Source organism: Podarcis cretensis, assembly GCF_951804945.1.
Source record: "Podarcis cretensis genome assembly, chromosome: 11".
Classification (NCBI taxonomy): Eukaryota; Metazoa; Chordata; class Lepidosauria; order Squamata; family Lacertidae; genus Podarcis; species Podarcis cretensis.
This window is the reverse complement of record NC_137180.1, coordinates 57,679,659-57,704,051: the sequence shown is the minus strand read 5'-3', so window position 1 is coordinate 57,704,051 and position 24,393 is coordinate 57,679,659. Positions and strand designations below refer to the sequence as shown.

The 24,393-nt window shown below is 47.8% G+C and overlaps 1 protein-coding gene across 2 annotated transcripts in view; it reads left to right on the top strand.

Moving 5' to 3' along the window:
* Window positions 1-6,707: 6,707 nt before the first annotated feature.
* ARK2C (arkadia (RNF111) C-terminal like ring finger ubiquitin ligase 2C) overlaps window positions 6,708-24,393 on the top strand; it is a 99,040-nt gene continuing 81,354 nt past the window's right edge. Inside the window, exon 1 of one of the 2 annotated variants that reach the window (XM_079995011.1) lies at window positions 6,708-7,247. In XM_079995011.1, the coding sequence (XP_079851137.1) occupies window positions 7,187-7,247 (61 nt within the window). In that variant the 5' untranslated portion in view covers window positions 6,708-7,186. The remainder of the gene's footprint in view (window positions 7,248-24,393) is intronic. The other variant, XM_079995012.1, reaches the window with a different exon arrangement.

Here is a 24,393-nt window from a genome sequence, read left to right as displayed (position 1 = left end):
TCTACAGCGGATCCCGGAGGGCACATTCCCTGTAGTGGGATCAGGGTGGGGAGTGCGAAACACCACGAGAAGATGAGAAGCTCTTTGGGTTCACTTCAAAGGTTCTCTAAAAGCAAGTCTGTATACCAGGAGGAATATGGATCACATGGAATTTAACTCCAGTGGAAATTGTTCTGATGAGCTAATATAAGCTCCTGCAGAGCCTGTAATGAATATATTTGTTTCATTGCTGGAATTTCTATCCCGCCGTCTATATAAATCCCAGGGGCAGGTAACAGCAATATTAAAACCATCAACCATCAAGTACAACCAGAGAAATGAACATATAATAAAGCTAAGAGAGAAATTCCAAGCAAGAACTGAGACCCAGCAGTCTCTGCCATTTCTTACTCATTGCAGCAGCAAGTAACCATTCACGAATGCCCAGGTAAGTGCGAAACTTACGGGAAGACTCAGAGACAAAGACAACAGAGACTTTTAAAAAGAATGGGAATCATTCCATGTTGTGTATACAGGAATATTATAAAGAAATGGAATCACTAGCAGGGTTTGAGTAAACACAATTAAGGAAACAAGAGTAAAGGTGAAGAAATAACAATATGGAGATTAATTAAACGTAAGATGGAATTTGAAGAAATTTGGTGTAAAAATGATAAGAATATAAGAGCATTTAGCTTAAAGGTGGAAAATAAGACAAAAATTAAGCAGAAGTAGCAAATAGTTAAGGGGACGCAGGTGGCGCTGTGGGTTAAAGCCTCAGCGCCTAGGACTTGCCGATCGAAAGGTCGGCGGTTCGAATCCCTGCGGCGGGGTGCGCTCCCGCTGCTCGGTCCCAGCGCCTGCCAACCTAGCAGTTCGAAAGCACCTCCGGGTGCAAGTAGATAAATAGGGACCGCTTACCAGCGGGAAGGTAAACGGCGTTTCCGTGTGCGGCTCTGGCTCGCCAGAGCAGCGATGTCATGCTGGCCACGTGACCCGGAAGTGTCTCCGGACAGTGCTGGCCCCTGGCCTCTTAAGTGAGAGGGGCGCACAACCCCAGAGTCTGTCAAGACTGGCCCGTACGGGCAGGGGTACCTTTACCTTTACCTTAGCAAATAGTTAAAGAAGCAGAAGGGGAAGTTGAGGGAAGTGATGGGAGTTGTGTTTTATTTTATTTTATTTTTAATATGACAATTGTGTTGAATACTGTATTAAATTGTAAAATCTAATAAAAAATTATTATTATTAAGAAAAACAACCCCGAATACCCAGGGTCTTAGCTTGGTGCCAGAATGCCAGTAAAGTGGTTCTTGCCCGATGGTGGGATGATAAGACTGTCCTCTGCCCCAAAACGTTTTTGATTTGAGTTTCTACTGAAATGAGGCTGCATCTTAATGTTGCATCTTAATCTTGTTTTTAAGTTGTATTTTAATCAATTGTTTTTATATTTGGTGTTAGCTGCCCTGAGCCCAGTCTATGCTTGGGAGGGCAGAGTATAAATATATATATATATATATATATATATATATATATATATATAATTATTATTAATCTAAGATCAATTCTTAGAATCATAGAATTGTAAAGTTGCAAGGGGCCACAAAGGGCATCTAGTCCAACCCGCTGCAGTGCAGGAATCTTTTGCCCAACATAGGGATCGAACCCACAGCCTTGAGACTTAAAGGAGGGATTTCAGAGCTCCATAGGTGGCAGTTGTGTAGGTGGAAGCAGTTGTGAGGAGCACATGGTACAAAAGAAGAAACCTTGGCTGTTTTGCGTATCCGACTGAAAGAACAACCTTTCCCCCAGATGAACCCGGCCATGCCTTAAAATTATGAGTTCAAGGGCCTCAGATTATAGTCCTTTTCTTCGCATCGCCTCTATGGGAAGTTAAAGTGTAGCAATGACAGATTAGGCCTTTTCAGTAGTAGCTCCCTTTTCGTGGAATTCACTCCTCAGGGAGGTCTGCTTGGCAAAAATTCAGTGCCAGGCAAATAGGTTACTGCTTTTCTGAATATTCAGAAAATTCACCAATGACTGGATGTTTTTACTTTGATTGTGTTTTTGATATATTTATGTAATTTTTTTTACTGTATTGTTGGATGTTGGGCTGCATACACGCCATACATTTAAAGCACATTCGCTCCCCCAACACACAAAGAATCATGGGAACTGTAGTTCAAACCTCACAGCACTAATTTCCCAGCAACCATAACAAATTACAAGAATCTTTGAGTGGCCAAGTGTTTTAAATGTAAGGTGTGTGCATAGCCTTATTCTCATAAATCGCTTTGAGAATGTATGTTGTGTGGGAAGCCAGAAAATGTTGTTCGGAGCACAAAACCTCGTATAAATGTCCCCAGACATATGGTGCAGCACTTCCTCAACGAGCCAGCCATCCCGAACACCTCCATTACTTCTTACTGCATTTTTTGTTTTTGTTTCTGGTAACAAACCACATGGTGCTGGAGGAGACTCTTGAGAGTCCCATGGACTGCAAGAAGATCAAACCTCTCCATTCTGAAGGAAATCAGCCCTGAGTGCTCACTGGAAGGACAGATCCTGAAGCTCAGGCTCCAATACTTTGGCCACCTCATGAGAAGAGAAGACTCCCTGGAAAAGACCCTGATGTTGGGAAAGATGGAGGGCACAAGGAGAAGGGGATGACAGAGGACGAGATGGTTGGACAGTGTTCTTGAAGCTACCAGCATGAGTTTGACCAAACTGCGGGAGGCAGTGGAAGACAGGAGTGCCCGGCGTGCTCTGGTCCATGGGGTCACGAAGAGTCGGACACAACTAAACAACAACAACATATCTGTATCTATATATATTCCCTTCCTCTCTCATAGCACTAAAACTCGTGGACATGTAGTGAAGCTGAATGTTGGAAAATTCAGGGCAGACAAAAGAAAATACTTTTTCAAACAGCATAGTTAATCTACAAAACTCACTCCCACAGGAGCCAGTGATAGCCAGAGCCAAGGCTCTATGTATCATGCAACAATGACAAATTCTGGGGCAGCATAAACCCACATCCTGAATTCTGCAACTTGCATAAATTGCACCGATTAAGCACCTCTGCGCTGTTCCTTTTCTATTGCACAATTTATTCTAGTTTCACTAACCATAGTGAGGTTCCAGTAATTTCCCCAGTATCTCAGCCCCTTCTGGAGAAACTGGCATCTTCTGTGCTCCACCTCTAAACTAAAGGGGAGCAATCTTTCTAGTTTGCTGGCTTGTTCTATTTTAACTGGCAGCAGTCCTCTGTTCCTGTTGGGTTTTCAACAGACCAGTTCAAAACTGGCTTTAATCCATGCTTAGTTTATCTGTAGAATACATCTGGACAGACAAATCTGAAAGATTTAAGCAGCATACTAGTCTCCTAAAACCACATTCAGCATGGGTGTCTTAATCTGGATTATACTCCTCAGCTCGCCACCCTCCCTGCCCTCCATGATCTTCATATTAAAAAGGGGTGGATTTGTAGAATCGTTCTGATTTTACTTTGTCGCGCAGCGCTCAACAGCAAAAATCACAAACTCTGCTTGAGATCTACTGGGCAAATATTGGATTTTTGATGCAGAGGCAAAGAACTGGCTCCTGTGACGCATAGCTGCGTAAGCAATCTAGCTTTTCAAAGGACCACTCATTGCGGTTTGTTGTTGTTGTTGTTTAGTCGTTTAGTCGTGTCCGACTCTTCGTGACCCGATGGACCAGAGCACACCAGCACTCTTGTCTTCCACTGCCTCCCGCAGTTTGGTCAAACTCATGCTGGTAGCTTCAAGAACACTGTCCAACCATCTCGTCCTCCATCGTCCCTTTCTCCTTGTGCCCTCCATCTTTCCCAACATCAGGATCTTTTCCAGGGAGTCTTCTCTTCTCATGAGGTGGCCAAAGTATTGGAGTCTCCTCCAGCATCATAATTCAAAAGCATCAATTCTTCGGCGATCAGCCTTCTTTATGGTCCAGCTATAGATATATAGATCCACTTTCTTCATGCCATGGATACTTTAAACACTTCCATCACATCAGCTCTGACCCTGTTTCTCTATTTGAAGGGCTGCTGATGGATAAGTCCTTTATTTGAAGTCTTCCTCTTGAAGGGCTGTCAAAGTCCAGTTGAAAGACAAAGAACCCAAGGAAGGAGGGAACCTCATAGTTGCCCATCCGGTTAGCAGCACCCAAGACATCTTGCTGCCTTTCCCATTGCAGTGAGATGGATTGCATGGCAATGCAGATGTACCGAGTTATAGTTATTATATCTATCTAAATTGGCACCAATGCATATAAATTAATATATTCAGATATTGTGCATATCTGTGCCCTTTTTGGTAATGCATGCATGTTTTTATCCCACCAGGTATCTGCCCTAAACTTGAAACTGCTTTTATATTCGCAAATGTTTTAATTGTGTATGCCTGCGCGCAATTGTTTTATACATGCTTTTATTGTATTGTCAAATTGCTTCGAGATGTTTCATAGCAAGCAATTTGTAAAGGAAACCAGTCTTGAGAAGGATATTGAGAAGCTGGAACAGTCTGCAGAGGAAGGCGGCCGAGATGATACAAACTAAACTCCTCTTCTACAAACTGAAAAGTGAAACAAAACAAAACAAAACAAAACACCAGTGCCTTTCACTTTTCATAACACTCAGTAGGAGTTACATAAAAGATATCCCCTTAGGCCTCTCCCTGTGTCACTCCCATACCATAAAGGAACAACACACAGTTTCAAGAAAACTTCCAGATGGCCGCTCTCAGAGCCTTGGCTCCCCTAAAATATTTGAGGGGTCTGGGGTATGGTTACCAGATGTCCCCGTTTCCCAGGGACAGTCCCCAGATTTACAAATCTGTCCCCTGACAAAATCCCCGGATTTCATTTAATGTCCCTGGATTTATATTTTAAGTGTTGTAGATTTATTAATAGGGAATGAATGTTGTGTGATTGGTTCAACGGCACAAGACACATCATATGGGGACAAGGCAACATGGTGGGTGCCACGACAGTGAACAGCTCCTGAAGCCAGCCAGAACCAACTGCGCTACCAGGCTGGCTCCGGGCTGCTGAGACTGCTGCTGCTGCTGCCACTACCGAAGGGGAATCGGGGATGCCCGACTCGTCAACTGGGGGAGCCGCTGACCCCTTCCCCCCGCAACCCAAATCGAGATGGGAGTGAACGCACCCGGCTATCCGGCCGACTGCCCAGAGGCACTCCAGGGCCAGGAAAACCCGGAGCCAATGCAAAAGGAAAGGGAGAGGAGAAGAGAGAGAAAGAAAGCAGTAGAAAAAAGAAAGAAACCCTGACCTTGCCACGCTGCCGCCGCTACTGAGAGGTAGGAGAGCACCGGGAGGGCAAGGACATGTGGCCGAGCCCAGGCCTGACCCGAGCCTACCTCCACAGTGGCTAGCGCTCCAAGAGAGCAGGCCAGGACCCAGAGAAAGGCCACAGAAGAGAAGATATTACTTATTTTTTGTGTTTTTTCTCTTTTCAAAAAAAATAGCAACAATCTATATATATATATATATATATATATATTTTAAGTGTCCCTGTATTCATTGAAGAAATCTGGTAACTTTAGTCTGCCCTCCCCAAGTCGATGGGCATTGCCATTCAAATGTTATACATGCACCACATCTTTTGATCAGTTATGTGGGGTGGGGCTTACCTCCCCCCTCCAGTTGTGTTCAAGTTGGCACCCCTGTTGTCAGAGTAGGACCTTGGGAGACCAGGGTTCAAATCCTGCCTCAGCCATGAAGCCCACTGGGTGGCCTCTCAGCCTAACCTACCTCACAGGGTTGCTGTAAGAATAAAATAGGAAGAGAACTACGCACCCCCCCCCCGAGTACCTTTGGAGGAAATGTGGTATATACACTGGTACCTCGGGTTAAGTACTTAATTCGTTCCGGAGGTCCGTTCTTAACCTGAAACTGTTCTTAACCTGAAGCACCACTTTAGCTAATGGGGCCTCCTGCTGCCAGAGCACGATTTCTGTTCTTATCCTGAAGCAAAGTTCTTAACCTGAAGCACTATTTCTGGGTTAGCGGAGTCTGTAACCTGAAGCATATGTAACCTAAAGTGTATGTAACCCGAGGTACCACTGTAAAAGGAAGGACAGAGAGAAAAATCGAGCTGGAGGAGGACTAACACCAGGTGGCAAAATAATTACCAAAGAAATGAAAGTACTCCCGCTTGGCACATTTCGATAAAATATCTTCCCCGAGGGAAAATTCCCCAAGATCTTTGTTTTGTTTTGTTTCTTAAAGCTGCCTAGATTTCAAAGCCTGTTGCGTCGTAGCGAAAGACACAACCGCTGTCCCGTCGCCAAAAAGTAAAAAAGAATAAAAGATGCCCGGCGCATCTGTAACCTGGGCGCGCAATGTTCTCCCCGTGCGCCCTGCACATCTGCCTTCTCCCCAAGCGCCAGCCTCCGCTGTTGCGCCTCTCCCGGCTCCCACGTGGGGCTCTGGCTATCGCTCGCCCCTTTTGTGTGCCCTGGACTGGGCGCGCTCAGGGGCGCGCGTGTCCCCCCCCCCCGGCCGCGCCTCCCTCCTTCGGGCTTCCTGTTTCTCCATCCTCCGGGTTGCGCGCGTGTGCGCGCGCGCCTGCTTGAAACCCAGCCTTCCTGCAAAAGCCCTGCCTCCAATTGCTGCGCGATCTCCTTCTTTGGTGGGAGGGGAGAGGGAGGGAAAGAGGGAGAAAGAGAGAGAGAGGGAAGGAGAGAGAGGGAGGGAGGGACCCCAGGGTAAGCTGCAGCCCACCCCCACCCCCCCTCCTGATTGGGCCTCCTCCTTGCCAGGGCTGGAGACCATATAAAGGGAGGAGAGGGGAGGGGAGAAAGCGCGCGCGGGGAGGAGGAGGAGGGGAGAGAGGCGCAAAAGGCACCCGCGCAAGGCCTCCCTCCCATTGGCTGCGATTCCCTTTGTGCGCCAGGCAGCTGCGAGCCTCAGCTCTCCATTTGAATGTATACAGGGCACTGGGAAGGGACCATTTCCATGGGCCATCTGTCTTACTCTAGCCCGCAGCAGCAGCAGCAGCAGCAGCAGCACCAACCTCTCCAGAAACAGCAGACGCCAGCACTGCCAAAACCATCACCATCGCCACCGAAGAGGAGAAGGAGGAGGACCGCCGCCGCCGCCGCCGCCGCCACCATCACCATCACCACCGAGGGATAGTTGCAGCGCCAGGGGACCACAGCAGCTGGCCAAGATGGTTTTGGTACACGTCGGCTATCTTGTTCTTCCAGTGTTTGGCTCTGTGCGAAACAGAGGTATCTCTTTATCTGTGCATTTTCTGGTGGGGTTGGGGTTTTGGGGGGAGGTGGAGGGGCGGCTGTAGGGATGAGGAGAGAGCAACCCCCCTTTCCCTCCCCAATCAAATGACCTGGATGGTTTGGTGGTGATGGTTGTAATGGAAGCCACTGGTTGTGTTGCCTTCTTACATACAATTGGCAGAGAGGCGAAGGGGAAGAGGTGTGTGTGTGTGTGTGTGTGTGAAAGTGGGGAGGGAGCTGGGGGGGTGGAGAGCAGAGCAAGTGTAGGGCATTTGAGAAAGGGGGATGGATGAGGGGCAGGAGGAGGGCAGCATCTCCTAGTGGTGTCGGGGGACCCGAGAAGCGCAAGGAAAGGGAGCAGTCTGTAAGGAATCGGGGCACGGGGGGGGAGATTAGAGAAAGAGATGGAGAAGGGGTGGAAAGAAAGAGGAGCCGGAGGGGGCTAGGGAATGAAAGAAGAGGCGAATTTCGGGGGAGAGGGAGAGAGAGAGAGAGAGAGAGAGAGGGCACGAACTGGGAAGGGACGTAGGGGATTGTGTGCGAGAGAGCGCAGGTGGGGAGATACCCCATTAGTAAGAAGGGAAATGGACCAGGATCGGAGATGGCAGGGAGGGAAATCTCTAAGTGGATCGAAGCGTTTTGTTTTGAGAAACAGTCTTGTGTTATTCTTTAGAGATATTGGGTTGTATTTCAGAGCAATCTCGCCTTTTATGTAGAATAATGTATATCCCACCCCCCACCAATGTCCAGTTAACTCCATTTTATATATTCTGGCGAGCCCCTCCCCTTTCTTCTCCCTCCCCTTCCCACCTGACAAATATAGATCCATGCCTGCGAGGAGCACTAAACTGCCCCTTTCTTTATATGCAGATTGTAGGGAACTTTTACGTGGTGGTTGGTGTGGTCAGAAATTGGAGGGTTTTGCTTGATGCCCATAAGATATACATCCAGGATCCAGGATTTTTGGGGGCTTTTTTGGTGTGTGTGTGTGTGTTTTTATTTTATTATTTTTTAAGTAATTGTCTTATATGTGATCCCAAGCCCCTATAAAACGAAAAGCAAATTATGAGCTCATAGCGAGGCCAGCTGGTCTCATCCCTCGCTCTGCCTTCTGGTGAACTCTGTTCAGCCTCTTTTGTCTTCTCTCTCCCCCCCCCCCATATATACTTATCCAGTGGATTTTAATCCTTTTTGAGGGGGTTCGGGACCCCTCCAACCCAGCCCTGCCCCCTCTTTTTTTGTGAGGTTTGACATAGGTGTCTGTGCATTCCCACTCCCCCACACCAACACCCCCCTTTTCCCCTTATGACATTTAAACAATTTAAACAAATATCCAGACCTGTCCATTCACAGAAGTGTGTGTCTTTCGATCTGAGATGCACCCTGGTTGCCTAGACCGAAATCCAAATTAACGGCAATTATTTTCCATCTCTGGATTTGAATTTAATATGGGATGTGTATATGGCCATTGCACATATCCTCCAAGCTCTCCTCTTCCCTCCCATTCCAATATAGCCATCACGGACAATGGTTTTGATCCTCTGCTTCCTTTTTCTTCTTCTTTTTTTTGGAACAATTTGTCCTCCTCCATTCCATGTATTTTCTTTCAATCAAACTGAGGATGCATTTAGATGTCATGGCTGATTCCTTCCCCGCACCCCCTTTCTCTAAGAGCCATTCTTGCCTTAACTATATAATCTCCTTTTTCCACCATGCCTCCTCCCCTTCTGTGGCTCACGGCTGATCGAACCCCTAGGATAGAACAACAGCAACAAAATCTCCCAGTTTAATTAAAGGGACTAAATAATATAGCCCGTTTTCCTGGTAAGCCAAGGCATTCTGCTCATCTCTGCTAAGATGTGATCCATCAGTGAGGTGTGGACAGTTAATAGAAACACCCCCCCCATAAGAAAAAGAGTCTAAGACCCTAAGGCGAGACTCCTGCCATTGTGCTCCTGAGACCTGTGGGTTTCAGTAGCGACCCCACCTCCCACCCAAACCTCTTTGGGCTGCATCATTCTTAGGGCCAAATCCTGATCTCTGCGAAACACAGGTGAGGAGATGGAGGGTGTAAAAAAAGTGGGCTTCCAAGACACTGGGTCGAAACAGGCATCAGCATCCGCCCCCCCCCCAGCCTCGCACATCCCTCATTCTGCTGCTTTTGCCTTTCCTCCCCTTTGCCCCTCCCTCCCCGCCCCCCCCCACTATACATGTGTATGTACATAACAGCTTAGTTTCCGCACATGGTGGCATTTCTGTTTCCTTTAATTGCAGCCTCTTCTGGTGTGGTGTTGGTGGTGGTGGTGATGATGATGATGATGGGATGACGACATTTTTTTTGCATTGATCCAAATCTTTTTCTTTCTTTGTTTGTTTCCAAATTTATTTTGTTTCCTCATCGTGTAGATCAGTGAATGGTCAACCTGCTGCCCCTTCCGTTGCCTTGTAGTTTTCTGCCTCTGCATTTTAGCTCTAATGTTGACACCCCCACCCCCTTCTTTAACCATTTCCTGTATCCATCTGAGGAACTGCACTGGCCTTTTAAGCTGAAGTATCCTCTTTCGGTGGTTGGTGGCTGGTGGCGTTGCTGCAAAACCGGGGTGGGGGTGGGTGGGTTGTCGGCTGCTGGGAGGAGGAGCTGATGATATTTTAAAGCCGGAATGCTACCTCCCTCCCTTGCCTGCTCAGTTATCCTTGCATGACTTGAAAATGCAAAGGATTATTTGTTTATTTTAAAAGCAAAAGAAAAAAGATAGAGAGAGAAGGCACTGTTTGATCACTCCCAAAAATTATGCTTCTCTGCAAAATATGATACTGATGTAGCCAAGAGCTTCTTCCTCAATGATTACGGTTTCTTTAAAAAAATAAAAAATAAAAATAAATAAAGAGCCAGCAGGCTGTAATTTCAAATTCAGGTGTCATCTGGGAGAAAGGGGGGGGGGATTGCTTGTGTTCTTTTCCTCTGGGGAGAAGCACCAGGAACAATAGATCTCACCTCTCTTTGGGTCTCATTGGCTTCCAAACACACCCACCGAGGAACTAAGGTTCTGGGTTAGGTGGTATTTGCCCCTGCTAAAAACCATCCAAGACTTTCTGACAGAGGATACTGAGGCTTAAAGCTGAAGTCTTAAACCACCAATTTTCCTGTGAAAAGAAAAAGGAAAGAAAGAATATGGTAGACAGACTGTATGCTCAAACCTGTTTCTCTTTAGCTGTCATTGTAGTAGTCTAGAAGGGGGGGGGGGACACAGGCCATTGTCCAATATAGCTCTAGTTTTATAACGCCATTTTTGTATCTTCATCCTGTTTAGCTAAGTACATTTGCACTGTAAATTCCTGTTAAGTGGATTCATTTTGCTTCAGCTGGGTGGAGGACAATTTCTTGGGGTTTTTTTGCTCCCCTTGCCACCCAAATCTCCGCCCTAACCTCTGTTCTTGTGTTCGATCTTGGTTTCCCAGGCAAATTGACTTTGGCTTTGAATTTCTTACAAAAGAAAAAGAAACCCTTGCAAATTAAACAAACAAACAAACAAACACAACCCCCCCAATCATCTGCAAAAAAGGCTCTGCGAATGAACACCTTCTTTACTTTGGGAGCACGTCGTAAATTACACATAGATACACTCTCACAGACCCGCACACCGCTCTCTCCTCACCCAAATTCCTCCCTTCCCAACAGTTGACCTCCATCCGTTGTTCCCTTTGCAAGCTGAACCCCACTCAGCACCCACAAAACTCCCTAACAAAAACCGACGTGTCCCATGTCTTTCTTGAACGTAACACAAAACATTCCCCCATACATGCACCATTTAAACACACACACACACACACACCCCTATTGGGTGGCAATTTGGATCCAATCCTTCTCTTTTGGAACGGCCGGGGGGGGGGGGGCGGGGAACCAAAACATGCAAACTTAACGAAAAGGAGGAAAGAGAGAAGAAAAAAACAAAACAAAACAAAACAAAACAGAGGAAAGTGGAATGCTTGCTTAGCAAAATGGTTTTCCATTCAACAGGGATAACATTCCTCTCTGCTGTGCTGAATTTTTTACTTCCTGTTCTTATTTTGTGGGTAAATTTTTTTCTGTATTCAGATATCCTTTGGTTGTGTATTTCTTCCACCTTTTTTCTTGTACTAAAACTTGAAGCATGGTCTGTATTTTTTTACATTACCTAGTTTTTTCTGATGTAAAATCTCTCTCCGTAGAGACATACCCTGCTGAAATGTAATGTGCAGTAGCTGATACATCTTATTCATTGTATGCCGCTTCCGTTCTGTTGCCTTTCCACGGCATGGTGGGCCCCTGTTGCCTTTTGTATTGTGTGCATGACAACATTGTTACAACACAGTTCCACTAATACTAATATACAATCTCTCAATAAAGAAACTAGTTTTCCTATATTAACCTAGTGTGCTTTTTCTATTGCTGTCCCCCACCCCATTTATTGTTGTATTCCTGCTGTTTTAGATTATTTCCCCCCTCTCCCGCCCCCGCTTCTCCACCCCCACCTCCTCCCCCATTTGAGTGAATGGATCTCTTTTTCTCTGGGAGGGGGGAGTGCCACCAATATTGGGCTGGAGGGGGCGGAGTAGAGAGTGTGAATGTTCTTTCTCCCATATCTACCTTCAAGCATTCTATAACCTGTGAATACCAACTCTCTCTCTCTCTCTTTCTCTCTAGATACACATCCTATATTATCTTTCCCCTCCCTAGGTGGAGATGACTCTCTAATTGAGGTGCGCCAACCTTTTGCCAAGCTGCCCCCGTCCCCCGGGCAGGTGTCCCGAACATCTGGAGGGTGCCAAGTTGGCAAAAGGCTGGTCCTCAGAGCGCCCAAGACGAAAATGTAGAGAGGTATGCATGTAAATTCACACACTGGTGAAAAGTCCAAAACTGTTAAAACGCAGGAGAAGCTTGCTAGCTACTGCGAAATCCCAACATGTACTCAACATCACACCAGGTTGCTAATCAGGGTGAACAATGACACCAAAGTGGATGGACTGGGGAGAGAGAGAAAAAAAGATATATATTGACAAATAGCCACTTTTTTTTAAAAAAAAAGTATCTCCCTCCTCTTCACGAGTCTTCCTTTTGAGTTTGAGGATGCATGTTCATTCCTGTAAGTAAAAAACCTTTAGTTGTTGGTAGCTAAGGATGACCTTGGGAAGACGGAGGGGTGGGAATGGAAGTGGGGCGGGTGGATAGGTGTGGGTTGCAAATGGATCCTTTAAGACATTAAATTATCCCCCTGGCCATACGCCACTCACAGCCAAAGGTCCTTGCAAGACTCTGAAAGAATAAGCACTAGATAGACCTTTAAACTATTACCTTGCCCAGGGCAAACCAAAGCGACCTACAACCAAACTAGATACCCATTCCACCTTCTTTCTCCCTCTGTTTATCGATGAACCAGCCTTTAGACAGCTGTCTTTGTGTGTGTGTTTCTGTGCGTGTGTACATCCATGCAACACATACATGTGCAGAGCAGGGGCCAAGGAACATCCCCCCCCCCAAAAAAAAACCTATTTGCGGTTCAATCTGATTCATGCCTACTTGGAAGTAAGCCCCGCCTATTTCCAGCAGGGCTTACTCTCAGGTAAGTCTGTGCAGGATTGCAGTCCTGGGGGATTATGCCCCAAACCAGCAGCCATGGTGAAGAGGGCACCCTTATGTAACACCTTGGTCTCGTCTTCCATTGCCTACGTGCCGGGAGAGAACGAAGGGCTAGACTTTTGAAGGGCTAGACAAAAGAAAGTCGAACCTCAGTCTCCCCTAAACAAAACCGGGAAGGGGGGGGCAGGGAAGAGAAAGTAAAAGGTCGTTAGGTTCACCCCTCTCCCACCATCTTTCTTTCAGGTGGGGCGAAGAATAAATCCAGTTTGTGTTAAAACGTTCGAGACCACGCCAATGGTCTTGGAGAGGGAGGGGTGGAGAAAGGAGATTGAAAACCAAGAGGAGAAAATAAGCGTCTCTGTAGGAGGCTTCCCAGTTTGGGGTTCAGGGGGCCAAGCCCCTTTCCTGCTGGCTCCATCCTTCCTGCTTCACGCGCCTTCCCCCATGTATATCCTTAGTCAGTCATTTGGCCATTGCCTCCCTCCTTGTTTGACCATACGCAAGACACATCCGACATATTGCTTCTCTCTCCCCCCCTCCTTCCGAATATAGTGAATGCTCTTTAGGCCTTTGTTCTTGACGCTGTCCTAAGCCAGGTCTGCCAGCTTAGCTGTTTGCTGTGACACACATCCATCTTATTACCACACATGGTTTTTTTTTAATATATAAAAAAAAACAAAACCAGAGCCAGGCTGTGCTAGCTTGCATGGAAGAAAGAAATATCTCTAGGTGCATGCCTTTTGCAAAGCCGTGTGTGTGTTTGTGTGTGTGTGTGTGTGGATGAGGCTGGCCATCCTTTAATGATGTGATTTTTTTTTTAATCCCTCCCCCTTCCTTCCCTTTCTCTCCCCCTTCTGCCTTTCTCCCCACCCTCCCACAATATAACCATTTTGATTTTCCTTTGGGGAATGAGATGCCATGAACACAAGCCACCCACCTCGCCAGAGGTATCTGGTTCCTGGCTCCGGCCAGAGGGAAATATATAAGACTACGACAGCTGTTTCCCACCCCACGCTTCTCCCCACCCCACCCCACTCCTCGCTCGACTCCGGCTTTTGTTCAGATAGCAGCAGTTTCGCTGCATCAACAGATAACCCTCCACCAGATCTGGTCCTAGAGATTAATGCCCACGCAGATCAAAACCGTTCCTTTGCTGCAGCTGGGGGAGAGTTTCAGTGCTCTTAATAAGGCCGGGAAAGCGGCTCGGTTAATAGGAAGTCATGCTAAGTCATTTGTCATCTGAGTACCACGGCTGACCTATCTCGCCAGAAGCACATTCTTGGGAGAGCACAGGTGTATCTCTGCCACATCTCGCCATTAAACAACCTGAGGCCTCCATAGTTCACATCATTCATTGAATGCATCTCCAACTGACCTCCCACAAGTCTTGGATATTCTGGTTTCCCCTCCCTCTTTTGTTTCGTTGGCACTCAGTGTGAAATGTCTTGACAAGGACAGACCTCTGCCCCTGCTGTGGGCATGAATATTCACACCATATTAGGTTTTCTGGAGTCTATCTATCTACCTACCTACCTATCTATCTGGGGCACCTTAACCTAGCCAGGTCCCACCAACACACACCTGAGGGTCTCCCGGATGTACTAAGTGTGGTTGATGAGGGATAATTCTGGAGGCAGAGCTGGTGGTATTCCTTTGTCCATGTGTTCAGTTCAATGTGGAAGAACTTGGCTCCCTGAGATTTCGTTTTAAACAAGCAGACATGTCCTTGTGGTTGAAGGTTGGAAATGTGTGAGGGTCTGCCAGATGTTCAGAAACTAACAGCGACATTGTGCTATGCATGTTTGCTCTGGCTGCAATCCTATTGCCTCCTTGGAAGGAAGTCCCATAGAACTGAATGGGACATGTGTCTGAGAAGACATGGATAGGATTGTACTGTTGGTCCCACTGCACACAATGGACTTTACACGCAGGTAAGTGTGTCTAGGATCACTGGATCCGTATCTCTGACTATTCCTTGTCCCTACTGGCAATTGAAACCCAATTCTATGTGCTTTCCTTGCTTTTTGCTTCCTTGTTTTAAAGTCTCCCCAAAACCTCCATTTAGAACAAATAATGCAATGTAAGCAAACCAAGGCCCACCTAATAACAAGCTGGCACGGTTGTTTTCCGAACATGGGTTGTAGGTGTTGCCTTTTTAACATAATGCGATTGTTGTTGTTCCTTTTAAAAAAAATAAATCATGTTGTCTGAGCACTCACATTACCCTAGGCTGGGTTAAGTCTGACAGATATAGGGCACATTGTGCAGGGAGCATAGCCTTGTGAACACTGTCGAAATGAGTCAGACCTCTGCAAACAGAATTCTCAAGCATCTTCAGTCCAGGTCAACGTACAGTGGCCACGTATGGATGGCCAGAAAAAAAGGACAAAAGAGGGCAGATTTGCATAAAATTAGCATTTGCTAATTTGTGTGTGTGTGTACGCACTTTTGGGAATGGTTACTGCAATTCAAGTACAGTGTTACCTTGGTTCTCGAACAGCTTAGTTGACGAACAAATCGGCTCCCGAATGCCGAAAACTTGGAAGTAAGTGTTCCGTCTTTTGAATGTTTTCCGGAAGTCGAACATTTGACGTCGCTTCCGCCTGAGTTCAGGAAGCTCCTGCAGCCAATCGGAAGCCGCACCTTGGTTTTCGAATGGTTTGGGGGAGTTGAACGGACTTCCAGAATGCATTAAGTTCAACAACCAAGGTTCTACTGTAAATATAAATACAGTCTTCTATCCAGTCGGTACAACACAAGACTCTTAATCTCAAGGTTGTGGGTTTGGGCCCCACGCCCAGCAAAAAGATTCCTGCATTGTTGCAGGGGCTTGGAATAGATGACCCTCAAGGTCCCTTCCAGTTCTACAATTCTGTGTTGAGTGGCCACATCAAGGTCTTTGATAGCCCCACGTACCGCGTTCTTTGACTTGAAACCAGACTCGGACTGGGCAGGCCTCCAAATAGAGAACTGTCTGTTGCAAAATAGAAGAAATGCCCACCGTAGGTCAACTGTGCAAAAGGGGCTCTAGTGGTGTGCCCTGATTTCTTTATTTTAAAAAAGGAATATATGAGATCTGTAGTGTGCCTTATGTCACATGCCAGCAGCTGGAGTGTTGCGCGTCAAGGTCCCCAGGGCCACCCCAATAACTCACACATCACACCAAATTCTTTGTTTAAGGTTTTTGGCATAATTTTGGCCACAACTTTATTAAAATACAAACATGTGAGTGGTTGCTTAGGCATTGGTTGCGACTAGCTGCCCCCACCGTGGGGGACAGTCTGACATTCCGCACGCCTGCGAAAGTCAGAAAAGGGGAATACACTTGGGGCTAGCAACGGAGCAGGGAACCTGCCCTCAGCCCACCCCAAATGCAGCCAGGAGCTCTTGCAGTGGCCCAAGCCCCCTTGACAGGGTGGACAAGCAATAGTTAGCCCCCGATTCCTTTAACGGAATCCCTTGCAGCAGCAGCATTAGAGGGGCAGGCACAGCCAATCCATGCCCCTCAACCAACCAAACCATAAACCAATGCCTAACTGCAACCTTACAAGTTGTGACGATTTGCTACGCAGTAGGCAAAACCAAATGGCCCCAGCCAATCAGCCAGATGGACAAAATTCCTACCAGGCCCCTGCCCCAAGAGCAGACGACCCCATGACAGGCATAGCAAGGTCAAAGCGAACAACCCTAAATATAGGGAGGGGGGACGGGCAATCCAATGCACGGGCGAAAAGAGGAAGTCCTAGCCTCGTGCAAGGAGTTTTAGCATTTCTGGCTGTCAATCAACAAATGGCAACATTAACTTCTTTCCAACAAGGGAAGCCTAATCGCATCAGTGGCCAACGGTCAATTAGCCCGCCCCACAACTTTGGATTGTCCTGGCGGCCCCCACCGCAACACGTGCTCTCCATGAAGGAGAGCACGCTTTCTCTATAATGGGAGACTCATCCTATTCAATGGATATTCTTGATCAGGTCGAGGACCTGAGAAGTGGATCTTGAGCAGAGATGAAATCCCCGTGCTTGGTCATCCGAGGAACAGACCTGGAGCCCTCTTTGATGAAGCAAGCCCATGCGACGCCTACTCGGAAGCAAGCCCTACTGAGCTCAATGGGACTTCATAGTGCAATCCAATCCATGTCTACTCAGAGGTAAGTCCCACTGAGTTCAGCAGGGCTTACTCCCAGGTAAGTGTGTATAGGATTGTAGCCGGAGGGACTTCTTCTTTTTCTTAGCATTTCAATCCCAAATAGGGGCACTGGTTTTCATTCTGCTCAGTGCTGTGTGCAGGGTTCCACTAGTGTACAAGCACATCACACAAATGTGGCGTTTTATATTGGATTCGGCAAGCAGCACCACAATGTGCAGCTGTTTCTTTTTTAAAAAGCAGATGTTTCTATCCCTTGAAAGGGCCAAGGAAGTTTTACAAGCATCTGGGCCATGGGTAGGCAAACTAAGGCCGGGGGGCCGGATCCGGCCCAGTCGCCTTCTAAATCCGGCCTGCAAACAGTCTGGAAATCAGCATGTTTTTACATGAGTACAACGTGTCCTTTTATTTACAATGCATCTCTGGATTATTTGTGGGGCATAGGAATTCGTTCAATATTTCCCCCCCCCAAAAAAAATATAGTCCGGCCACCCACAAGGTCTGAGGGACAGTGGAGCGGCCCCCTGCTGAAAAAGTTTGCTGACCCCTGATCTGGGCCATCTCTGGTGAAAATGCAGAACAGGTCGTTTTTGTCATCACAGCAGTGTGCATATCCTGCTTTGTCCTCCTCAATGATTACCAGGAAAATAATAACCATTATGCAAATATGATGCCCGGTTGTATATAAGCCAGGAGTTTTCCTTGATGCAGGGATTAGGTTTGCTCACTATATGGGGTGGTGGTTGTTTTTATTTCTTGCTTTGCGTTAAGTTCACATCTCCAATGCGCATTCACCTCTGTCCTTGCAAACAAGGACCAGGACCACCAAATCAGAGCTCCATTGCACCCTGAACCGAGAACTCCTGGTGTCAGTAGGGTGATCTCATTGTGGTCTTTGTGGATGCTATTTCTGCAGTGTCAATCCAACAGACCTTCTTTGCAACCTGCTATGACAAATCAGAGAAAGGCAGGGCCGGCACTTCCATAAGGCAGAATGAGGCGGCTGCCTCAAGCCGGCAGATATTGGATGTCACGAAATGGTGGCAAATTTGGTTTGATATTGTAATTTTACCGCTAGGGAGCGGGAGGGGTGCTTGTGGGGTTTCCTGCCTCAGGTGCCCAAATAACTTGGGTGGCCTTGGATAGTTTGACCTGTGGGGAAGGGACCATTTCCTGCTCTGCCTCAGGCAGAAAAATGTCTTGAGAGGTGCCGGAACTGAGTTCTGGGGAGTTCTAGCTGGAAAAAAAGCCCTGTCCCAAAGTAGTGTGTTCTGGGAATGGTGGCAGTGACCAGAGTCGCAATAGGCCAACTACAGACCAGTGGACACAAGATAACAGGCACTTGATATGCCGTATTTCTTAAATCAGGGGTAGGCAACCTAAGGCCCAGGGGCCGAATGCAGCCCAATCACCTTCTCAATCCAGCCTGTGCACGGTCCGATAATCAGTGAGTAGAATGACACATTTTACATGAGTAGAATGTGTCCTTTTATTTAAAATGCATCTCTGGGTTGTTTGTGGGGCACAGGATTTCGTTTATTCCCCCCCCCAAATATAGTCTGGCCCACCACCTGGTCTGAGGGACGGTGGACCGGCCCATGGCTGAAAAAAGGTTGCTGACCCCTGTCTTAAATAAATATTCTTTTGATTAAAGAAAAGAAGCAAAGATAACAGGCACTCATGTTTTTCTCCTACTAGGGCTTTAGGAAGGAGGGTGGGTTTATAGGGCTAAGCCCCCATCCTCAGTCCATCATATAGATGTTATCTGCAAAAGAAGAGACTGATATGCGTTAGCACATTCTTATTATTAACTATTATTATGACATTTATAAGGTAAAGGGATCCCAGACCATTAGGTCCAGTCACGGACGACTCTGGGGCTGTGGCACTCATCTCGCTTTACTGGCCGAGGGAGCCGGCGTACAGCTTCCGGGTCATGTGGCCAGCATGACTAAGCCGCTTCTGGCGAACCAGAGCAGCGCATGGAAAGGCCATTTACCTTCCCGCCAGAGCGGTACCTATTTATCTACTTGCTCTTTGACGTGATTTTGAACTGCTAGGTTGGCAGGAGCTGGGACTGAGGTACGGGAGCTCACCCCGTCGCAGGGATTCGAACTGCTGACCTTCTGATCGGCAAGCCCTAGGCTCTGTGGTTTAACCCACAGCGCCACCCGCGTCCCATGACATTTATATCCCACCTTTTTCTCTAAGGATCTTAAGGTGGTGTACAATGTTCTCCCTCTCATTTAATCCACACAATAGACCTGTGCGGACCCTCATTTAACAACCACAGCAGGTAGGTTAGACTGACAGACAGTGACTGACCCAAGGTCACACCAGCGAGCTTCATGGCCAAGTGGGGATTCGAACTTTGGTCTGCCAGGTCCTTGCCCGACACTCTCTCCTACACTGCACCGGCTAGTTGGGTCAAATGTAGCTAGTTTGGTCCTTGGATGTGACATCTGGGGCTATAAACTGCCTTACAGTAATGCTTTGGGCTATGGGTAGGCAAACTAAGGCCCGGGGGCTGGATCCGGCCCAATCACCTTCTAAATCCAGCCTGCAGACAGTCCGGGAATCAGTGTGTTTTTCATGAGTAGAATGTGTGCTTTTTATTTAAAATGCATCTCTGGGTTATTTGTGGGGCATAGGAATTTGTTCATCCCCCCCCCCCAAAAAAAATATAATCCGGCCCCCCACAAGGTCTGAGGGACAGTGGAGCGGCCCCCTGCTGGAAAAGTTTGCTGACCCCTGCTCCTAATGGATCTCTGGCCACGAGGGGCCTTTTCCATCGCTTCCTAACTGAACCTTAAGTAAAATAATAATCTTGAGATGTTCAGGGTTGCAGCTGGCCCCTTCTGCATCCTGTCACTGCTGTGCCCTTCTTCTGAGCCCACGTGACGGGGGTGTGTGTTGCTGGAGCCAGGATCAAAAGAGCAATTGGAGTCCCACAACCAAGGAATCCTCGAGTCCCATTGGAGGTAGGGAGCGACGGCAGCCTTGAAGAACCCAAGGGAGGGAAGCTCTCAGCAGGTCCTGGGCAAGCCGTGGGGAGATTCAGTGTGGCTGATTTGGCTGAGGACGTGACTGGGATCGTAGCCAAGCTGTGCCGATTCCCTGCAAAGCAAGGTGGGAGGCAAGTTTAAAGAATCGGTGGTTGCTAGTGGCGATGGCTGCGTTCTACCTCCAACTTTCAGAATGTCTCTGACTACAAGTTTCTGGAAACACCAGGAAGGGAGAGGGCTGTTGCAGGATTTCCTAGCCCAAGGTCACCCAGTGAGTTTCGTGATGGAGCGGGGCATTGAATTATGGCCTCCCAAGTCCTAGTCTGACACTCTAACTAACCACTGTAATAGACTGGATCAGACATCTGATTGGCCACTGTGAGAACAGGAAGCTGGAGTAGATGGGTTGTTGGCATACTTTCCAATATTTCTCTGATGAAAATAGGGATGTCCTATTCATGCGGGTGGCGCTGTGGTCTAAACCACAGAGCCTAGGGCTTGCCGATTGGAAGGTTAGCAGTTCGAATCCCTGCGACGGGGTGAGCTCCCGTACCTCAGTCCCAGCTCCTGCCAACCTAGCAGTTCAAAATCACGTCAAAGAGCAAGTAGATAAATAGGTACCGCTCTGGCGGGAAGGTAAATGGCCTTTCCGTGCGCTGCTCTGGTTCGCCAGAAGCGGCTTAGTCATGCTGGCCACATGACCCGGAAGCTGTACGCCGGCTCCCTCGGCCAATAAAGCGAGATGAGTGCCACAGCCCCAGAGTCGTCCGCGACTGGACCTAATGGTCTGGGATACCTTTACCTTTACCTTATAGATGTCATAATAATAGTTAATAATAAGAATGTGCTAACGCATATCAGTCTCTTCTTTTGCAGATAACATCTATATGATGGACTGAGGATGGGGGCTTAGCCCTATAAACCCACCCTCCTTCCTAAAGCCCTAGTAGGAGAAAAACATGAGTGCCTGTTATCTTTGCTTCTTTTCTTTAATCAAAAGAATATTTATTTAAGACAGGGGTCAGCAACCTTTTTTCAGCCATGGGCCGGTCCACCGTCCCTCAGACCAGGTGGTGGGCCAGACTATATTTGGGGGGGGGCCACTGTGAGAACAGGAAGCTGGAGTAGATGGGCTGTTGGCATACTCTCCAATATTTCTCCGATGAAAATAGGGATGTCCTATTCATGCGGGTGGCGCTGTGGTCTAAACCACAGAGCCTAGGGCTTGCCGATTGGAAGGTTAGCAGTTCGAATCCCCGTGATGGGGTGAGCTCCCGTTGCTCGGTCCCTGCTCCTGCCCACCTAGCAGTTCTAAAGCACGTCAAAGTGCAAGTAGATGAATAGGTACCGCTCCGGCAGGAAGGTAAATGGCATTTCCGTGCACTGCTCTGGTTCGCCAGAAGTGGCTTAGTCATGCTGGTCACATGGCCCGGAAGCTGTCTGCGGACAAACGTCGGCTCCCTCAGCCAATAAAGCGAGAAGAGCGCCGCAACCCCAGAGTCATCCGTGACTGGACCTAACATCAGGGGTACCTTTACCTTTCATTCAATAATAATAAATAATAATACTAATACTACTACTAATAATAATAATAATAATACCCCACCAAATAACCCCCAGCCACTCTCAGCAGCTTCCAACATATATAAAAACATAATAAAACATCAAACATTAAAAAAACTTCCCTTTACCAGGCTGCCTACAGGTGTTTTCTAAAGGTTGTATCTCCTTGGCTCAGCGGTCACATAACTCCAGAGCTTTTAAAAATAATGTTTAGGGGTACTCTCATTTTGATGCAAGAAAATCACCATTTTGTAGTTCAAATCGGGGAAAATACATACAGTAAATGGAGAAAAGTTCAAAGATTGACAAAACGTTTAGGGGCATGCGTACCCCTGCGTACCCCCAGAAAGAAAAGCACAGCGTAACTCCATAACCTCCAACATTTTTCCAATGAAAATAGGGATGTCCTAAGGAAAAGCAGGATCAGATCAGGAACCAAGGCAGCTTCTGTGAATCCAGGACTGCCCCTGGAAAAGAAGGCCACATGGAGGGTCTGAGATTGCTGTGGGAAACTGGCAACTGGTTTCCAGAAGCCTTTGCCTCCCGTTGTGGACGGGGCCGGTGCTATTATTAGGCCAGCTAGGCAGCTGCCTCGGGCGCAGACCTCAAAGGGGCGCAGTACTGACCTTTGAGGAGCACAGTTTGATACAGATTAATTTTGCTTACCGTATTTTTTGCTCTATAGGACTCACCGGACCATAGGATGCACCTTGTTTTAGAGGGGGAGAACAAGAAGAAAAAAAATCTCCCCCTCTCTGCTCAGCGCCCCTTCAGCAAAGCGGCAGGAGAAACAGAGCCCCTTCCATTTCTCCTGCTGCTTCGCTGAAGGGGCGCTGTGCAAAGAGGGGAAGAATTTTTTTTCTTGTTCTCCCCCTCTAAAACAAGGTGCGTTCTGTGCGTCCAGGCCGGGGAGCAGAGCAAAGGCGGCGTGCCGCCTTCCTGCTGCCCCCTGAGCTTGTGGGGCTGGCATGGGGGGAAGCGCTGCTTTCCCCCACCACCAGCCTCAAAGATCCCTGAAGCCTTCGGAGCAAGTGCGAATTCCCGCTATGCTCCACAGGCTTCGGGTTCCTTTTGCTGAAGCCGGGAGAGCAAGACTCTCCTGGCTTCAGTGAAAGGAACCTGAAGCCTCCGGAACGCAGCGGGAACTCGTGCTGCGCTCCAAAGGTTTCAGGCGGCTATCCCTGAAGCCTGGAGAGCGAGAGGGGTCGGTGCACACCGACCCCTCTCGCTCTCCAGGCTTCAGCGAAAGCAACGCAAAGCCTCCAGAGCATGGAGGGAGCGCTCCCTCTGCACTTCGGAGGCTTCACGTTGCTATCACTGAAGCCAAGGAGCCTGCATTCGCTCCATAGGACGCACACACATTTCCCCTTCATTTTTGGAGGGGAAAAAGTGCGTCCTATAGGGCGAAAAATACGGTATATCTTATGAATTTCTGATAATACTTTAGACTTTGAAGGATTCCATCACACTTGAAATAATTCATACAAAGACAACTGCTTTTGAAAATTGAAGTTAGCCTCTTTTTTTAAGGGGACCTTAAATGGTTAGCATGGACTCTAGGGCTCAAAAAAGTCTGCCTCCAGCAGCGCTGACTAGTAGACATTGAGAGCCTTGTCTTCCATGTGGCCCTTGTGAGGTTGTCCAGAAACAAATGTGGCCCTGGTGTCATTGGTTAGGGACTTTGGCTGGGGGTTGGGACCTGGGCTCACACCCCTGATCAGCCATGAAGCTCACTGGGTGACATTAGGCCAGTCCCTGCCTCTGAGCCTGACCTACCTCACAGGGATGTTGCAGGAATTAAATGAGGACCAGGAAAGCCACTTCTGCCGCCTTAAGTTGCTTGTCAAAAAAGATGTGATATAAATGCAATCAATCAATCAATCAATCAATCGCCACCAGAGGGACCATCTCTATGAGTCCGTCTCCTTGCCCAGTTCCTATTCCTGTTTATCCACACATTTGATGGTTGAAAAGAAGACACAGTCATACCTCATGTTACATTTGCTTCATGATACGTCTTTTCAGGTTGCGTCCCGCGGCAACCAGGAAGTACGAGAAAGGGTTTTGCCATTCGTGCATGCGCTGATGTGCAAAATGACGTCATGCGCATGCGCAGAAGCAGTGAATCACAACCCGTGCATGCACAGACGCGCCGCTGCGGTTTGCGTTTTGCTCATGTTGTGAACGGGCCTCCAGAACACATCCCATTCGCAACCAGAGTTACCACTGTACTCTTCCTGATAACCTTCAAATGCGAGTATGTGATTCTTTTAGATATTTTTAATCTTCAAAAGGGATGCGGGTGGCACTGTGGGTTAAACCACAGAGCCTAGGACTTGCTGATCAGAAGGTCGGCAGTTCGAATCCCTGCGATGGGGTGAGCTCCCTTTGCTCAGTCCCAGCTCCTGCCAACCTAGCAGTTCAAAAGCACGTCAAAGTGCAAGTAGATAAATAGATACCGCTCCGGCGGGAAGGTAAACGGCGTTTCCGTGTGCTGCTCTGGTTTGCCAGAAGCGGCTTAGTCATGCTGGCCACATGACCCAGAAGCTGTACGCCGGCTCCCTCGGCCAATAAAGCAAGATGAGCGCCGCAACCCCAGAGTTGGTCACGACTGGACCTAATGGTCAGGGGTCCCTAATCTTAAAAAAAAAAGTTTTTAGGTGTCCTTGGAGGAGGAAAAAGCAAGTTATCAAAGCGATAAATAATTGTTATTGGGGTAAAGTGGGGCTCCCCACATCCATGTATACTGCTCTGGCAGTGGGGCTATCACCAGGGGCGGAGGAAGGGGGGTGCAGTGGGGACAGTACGCCCT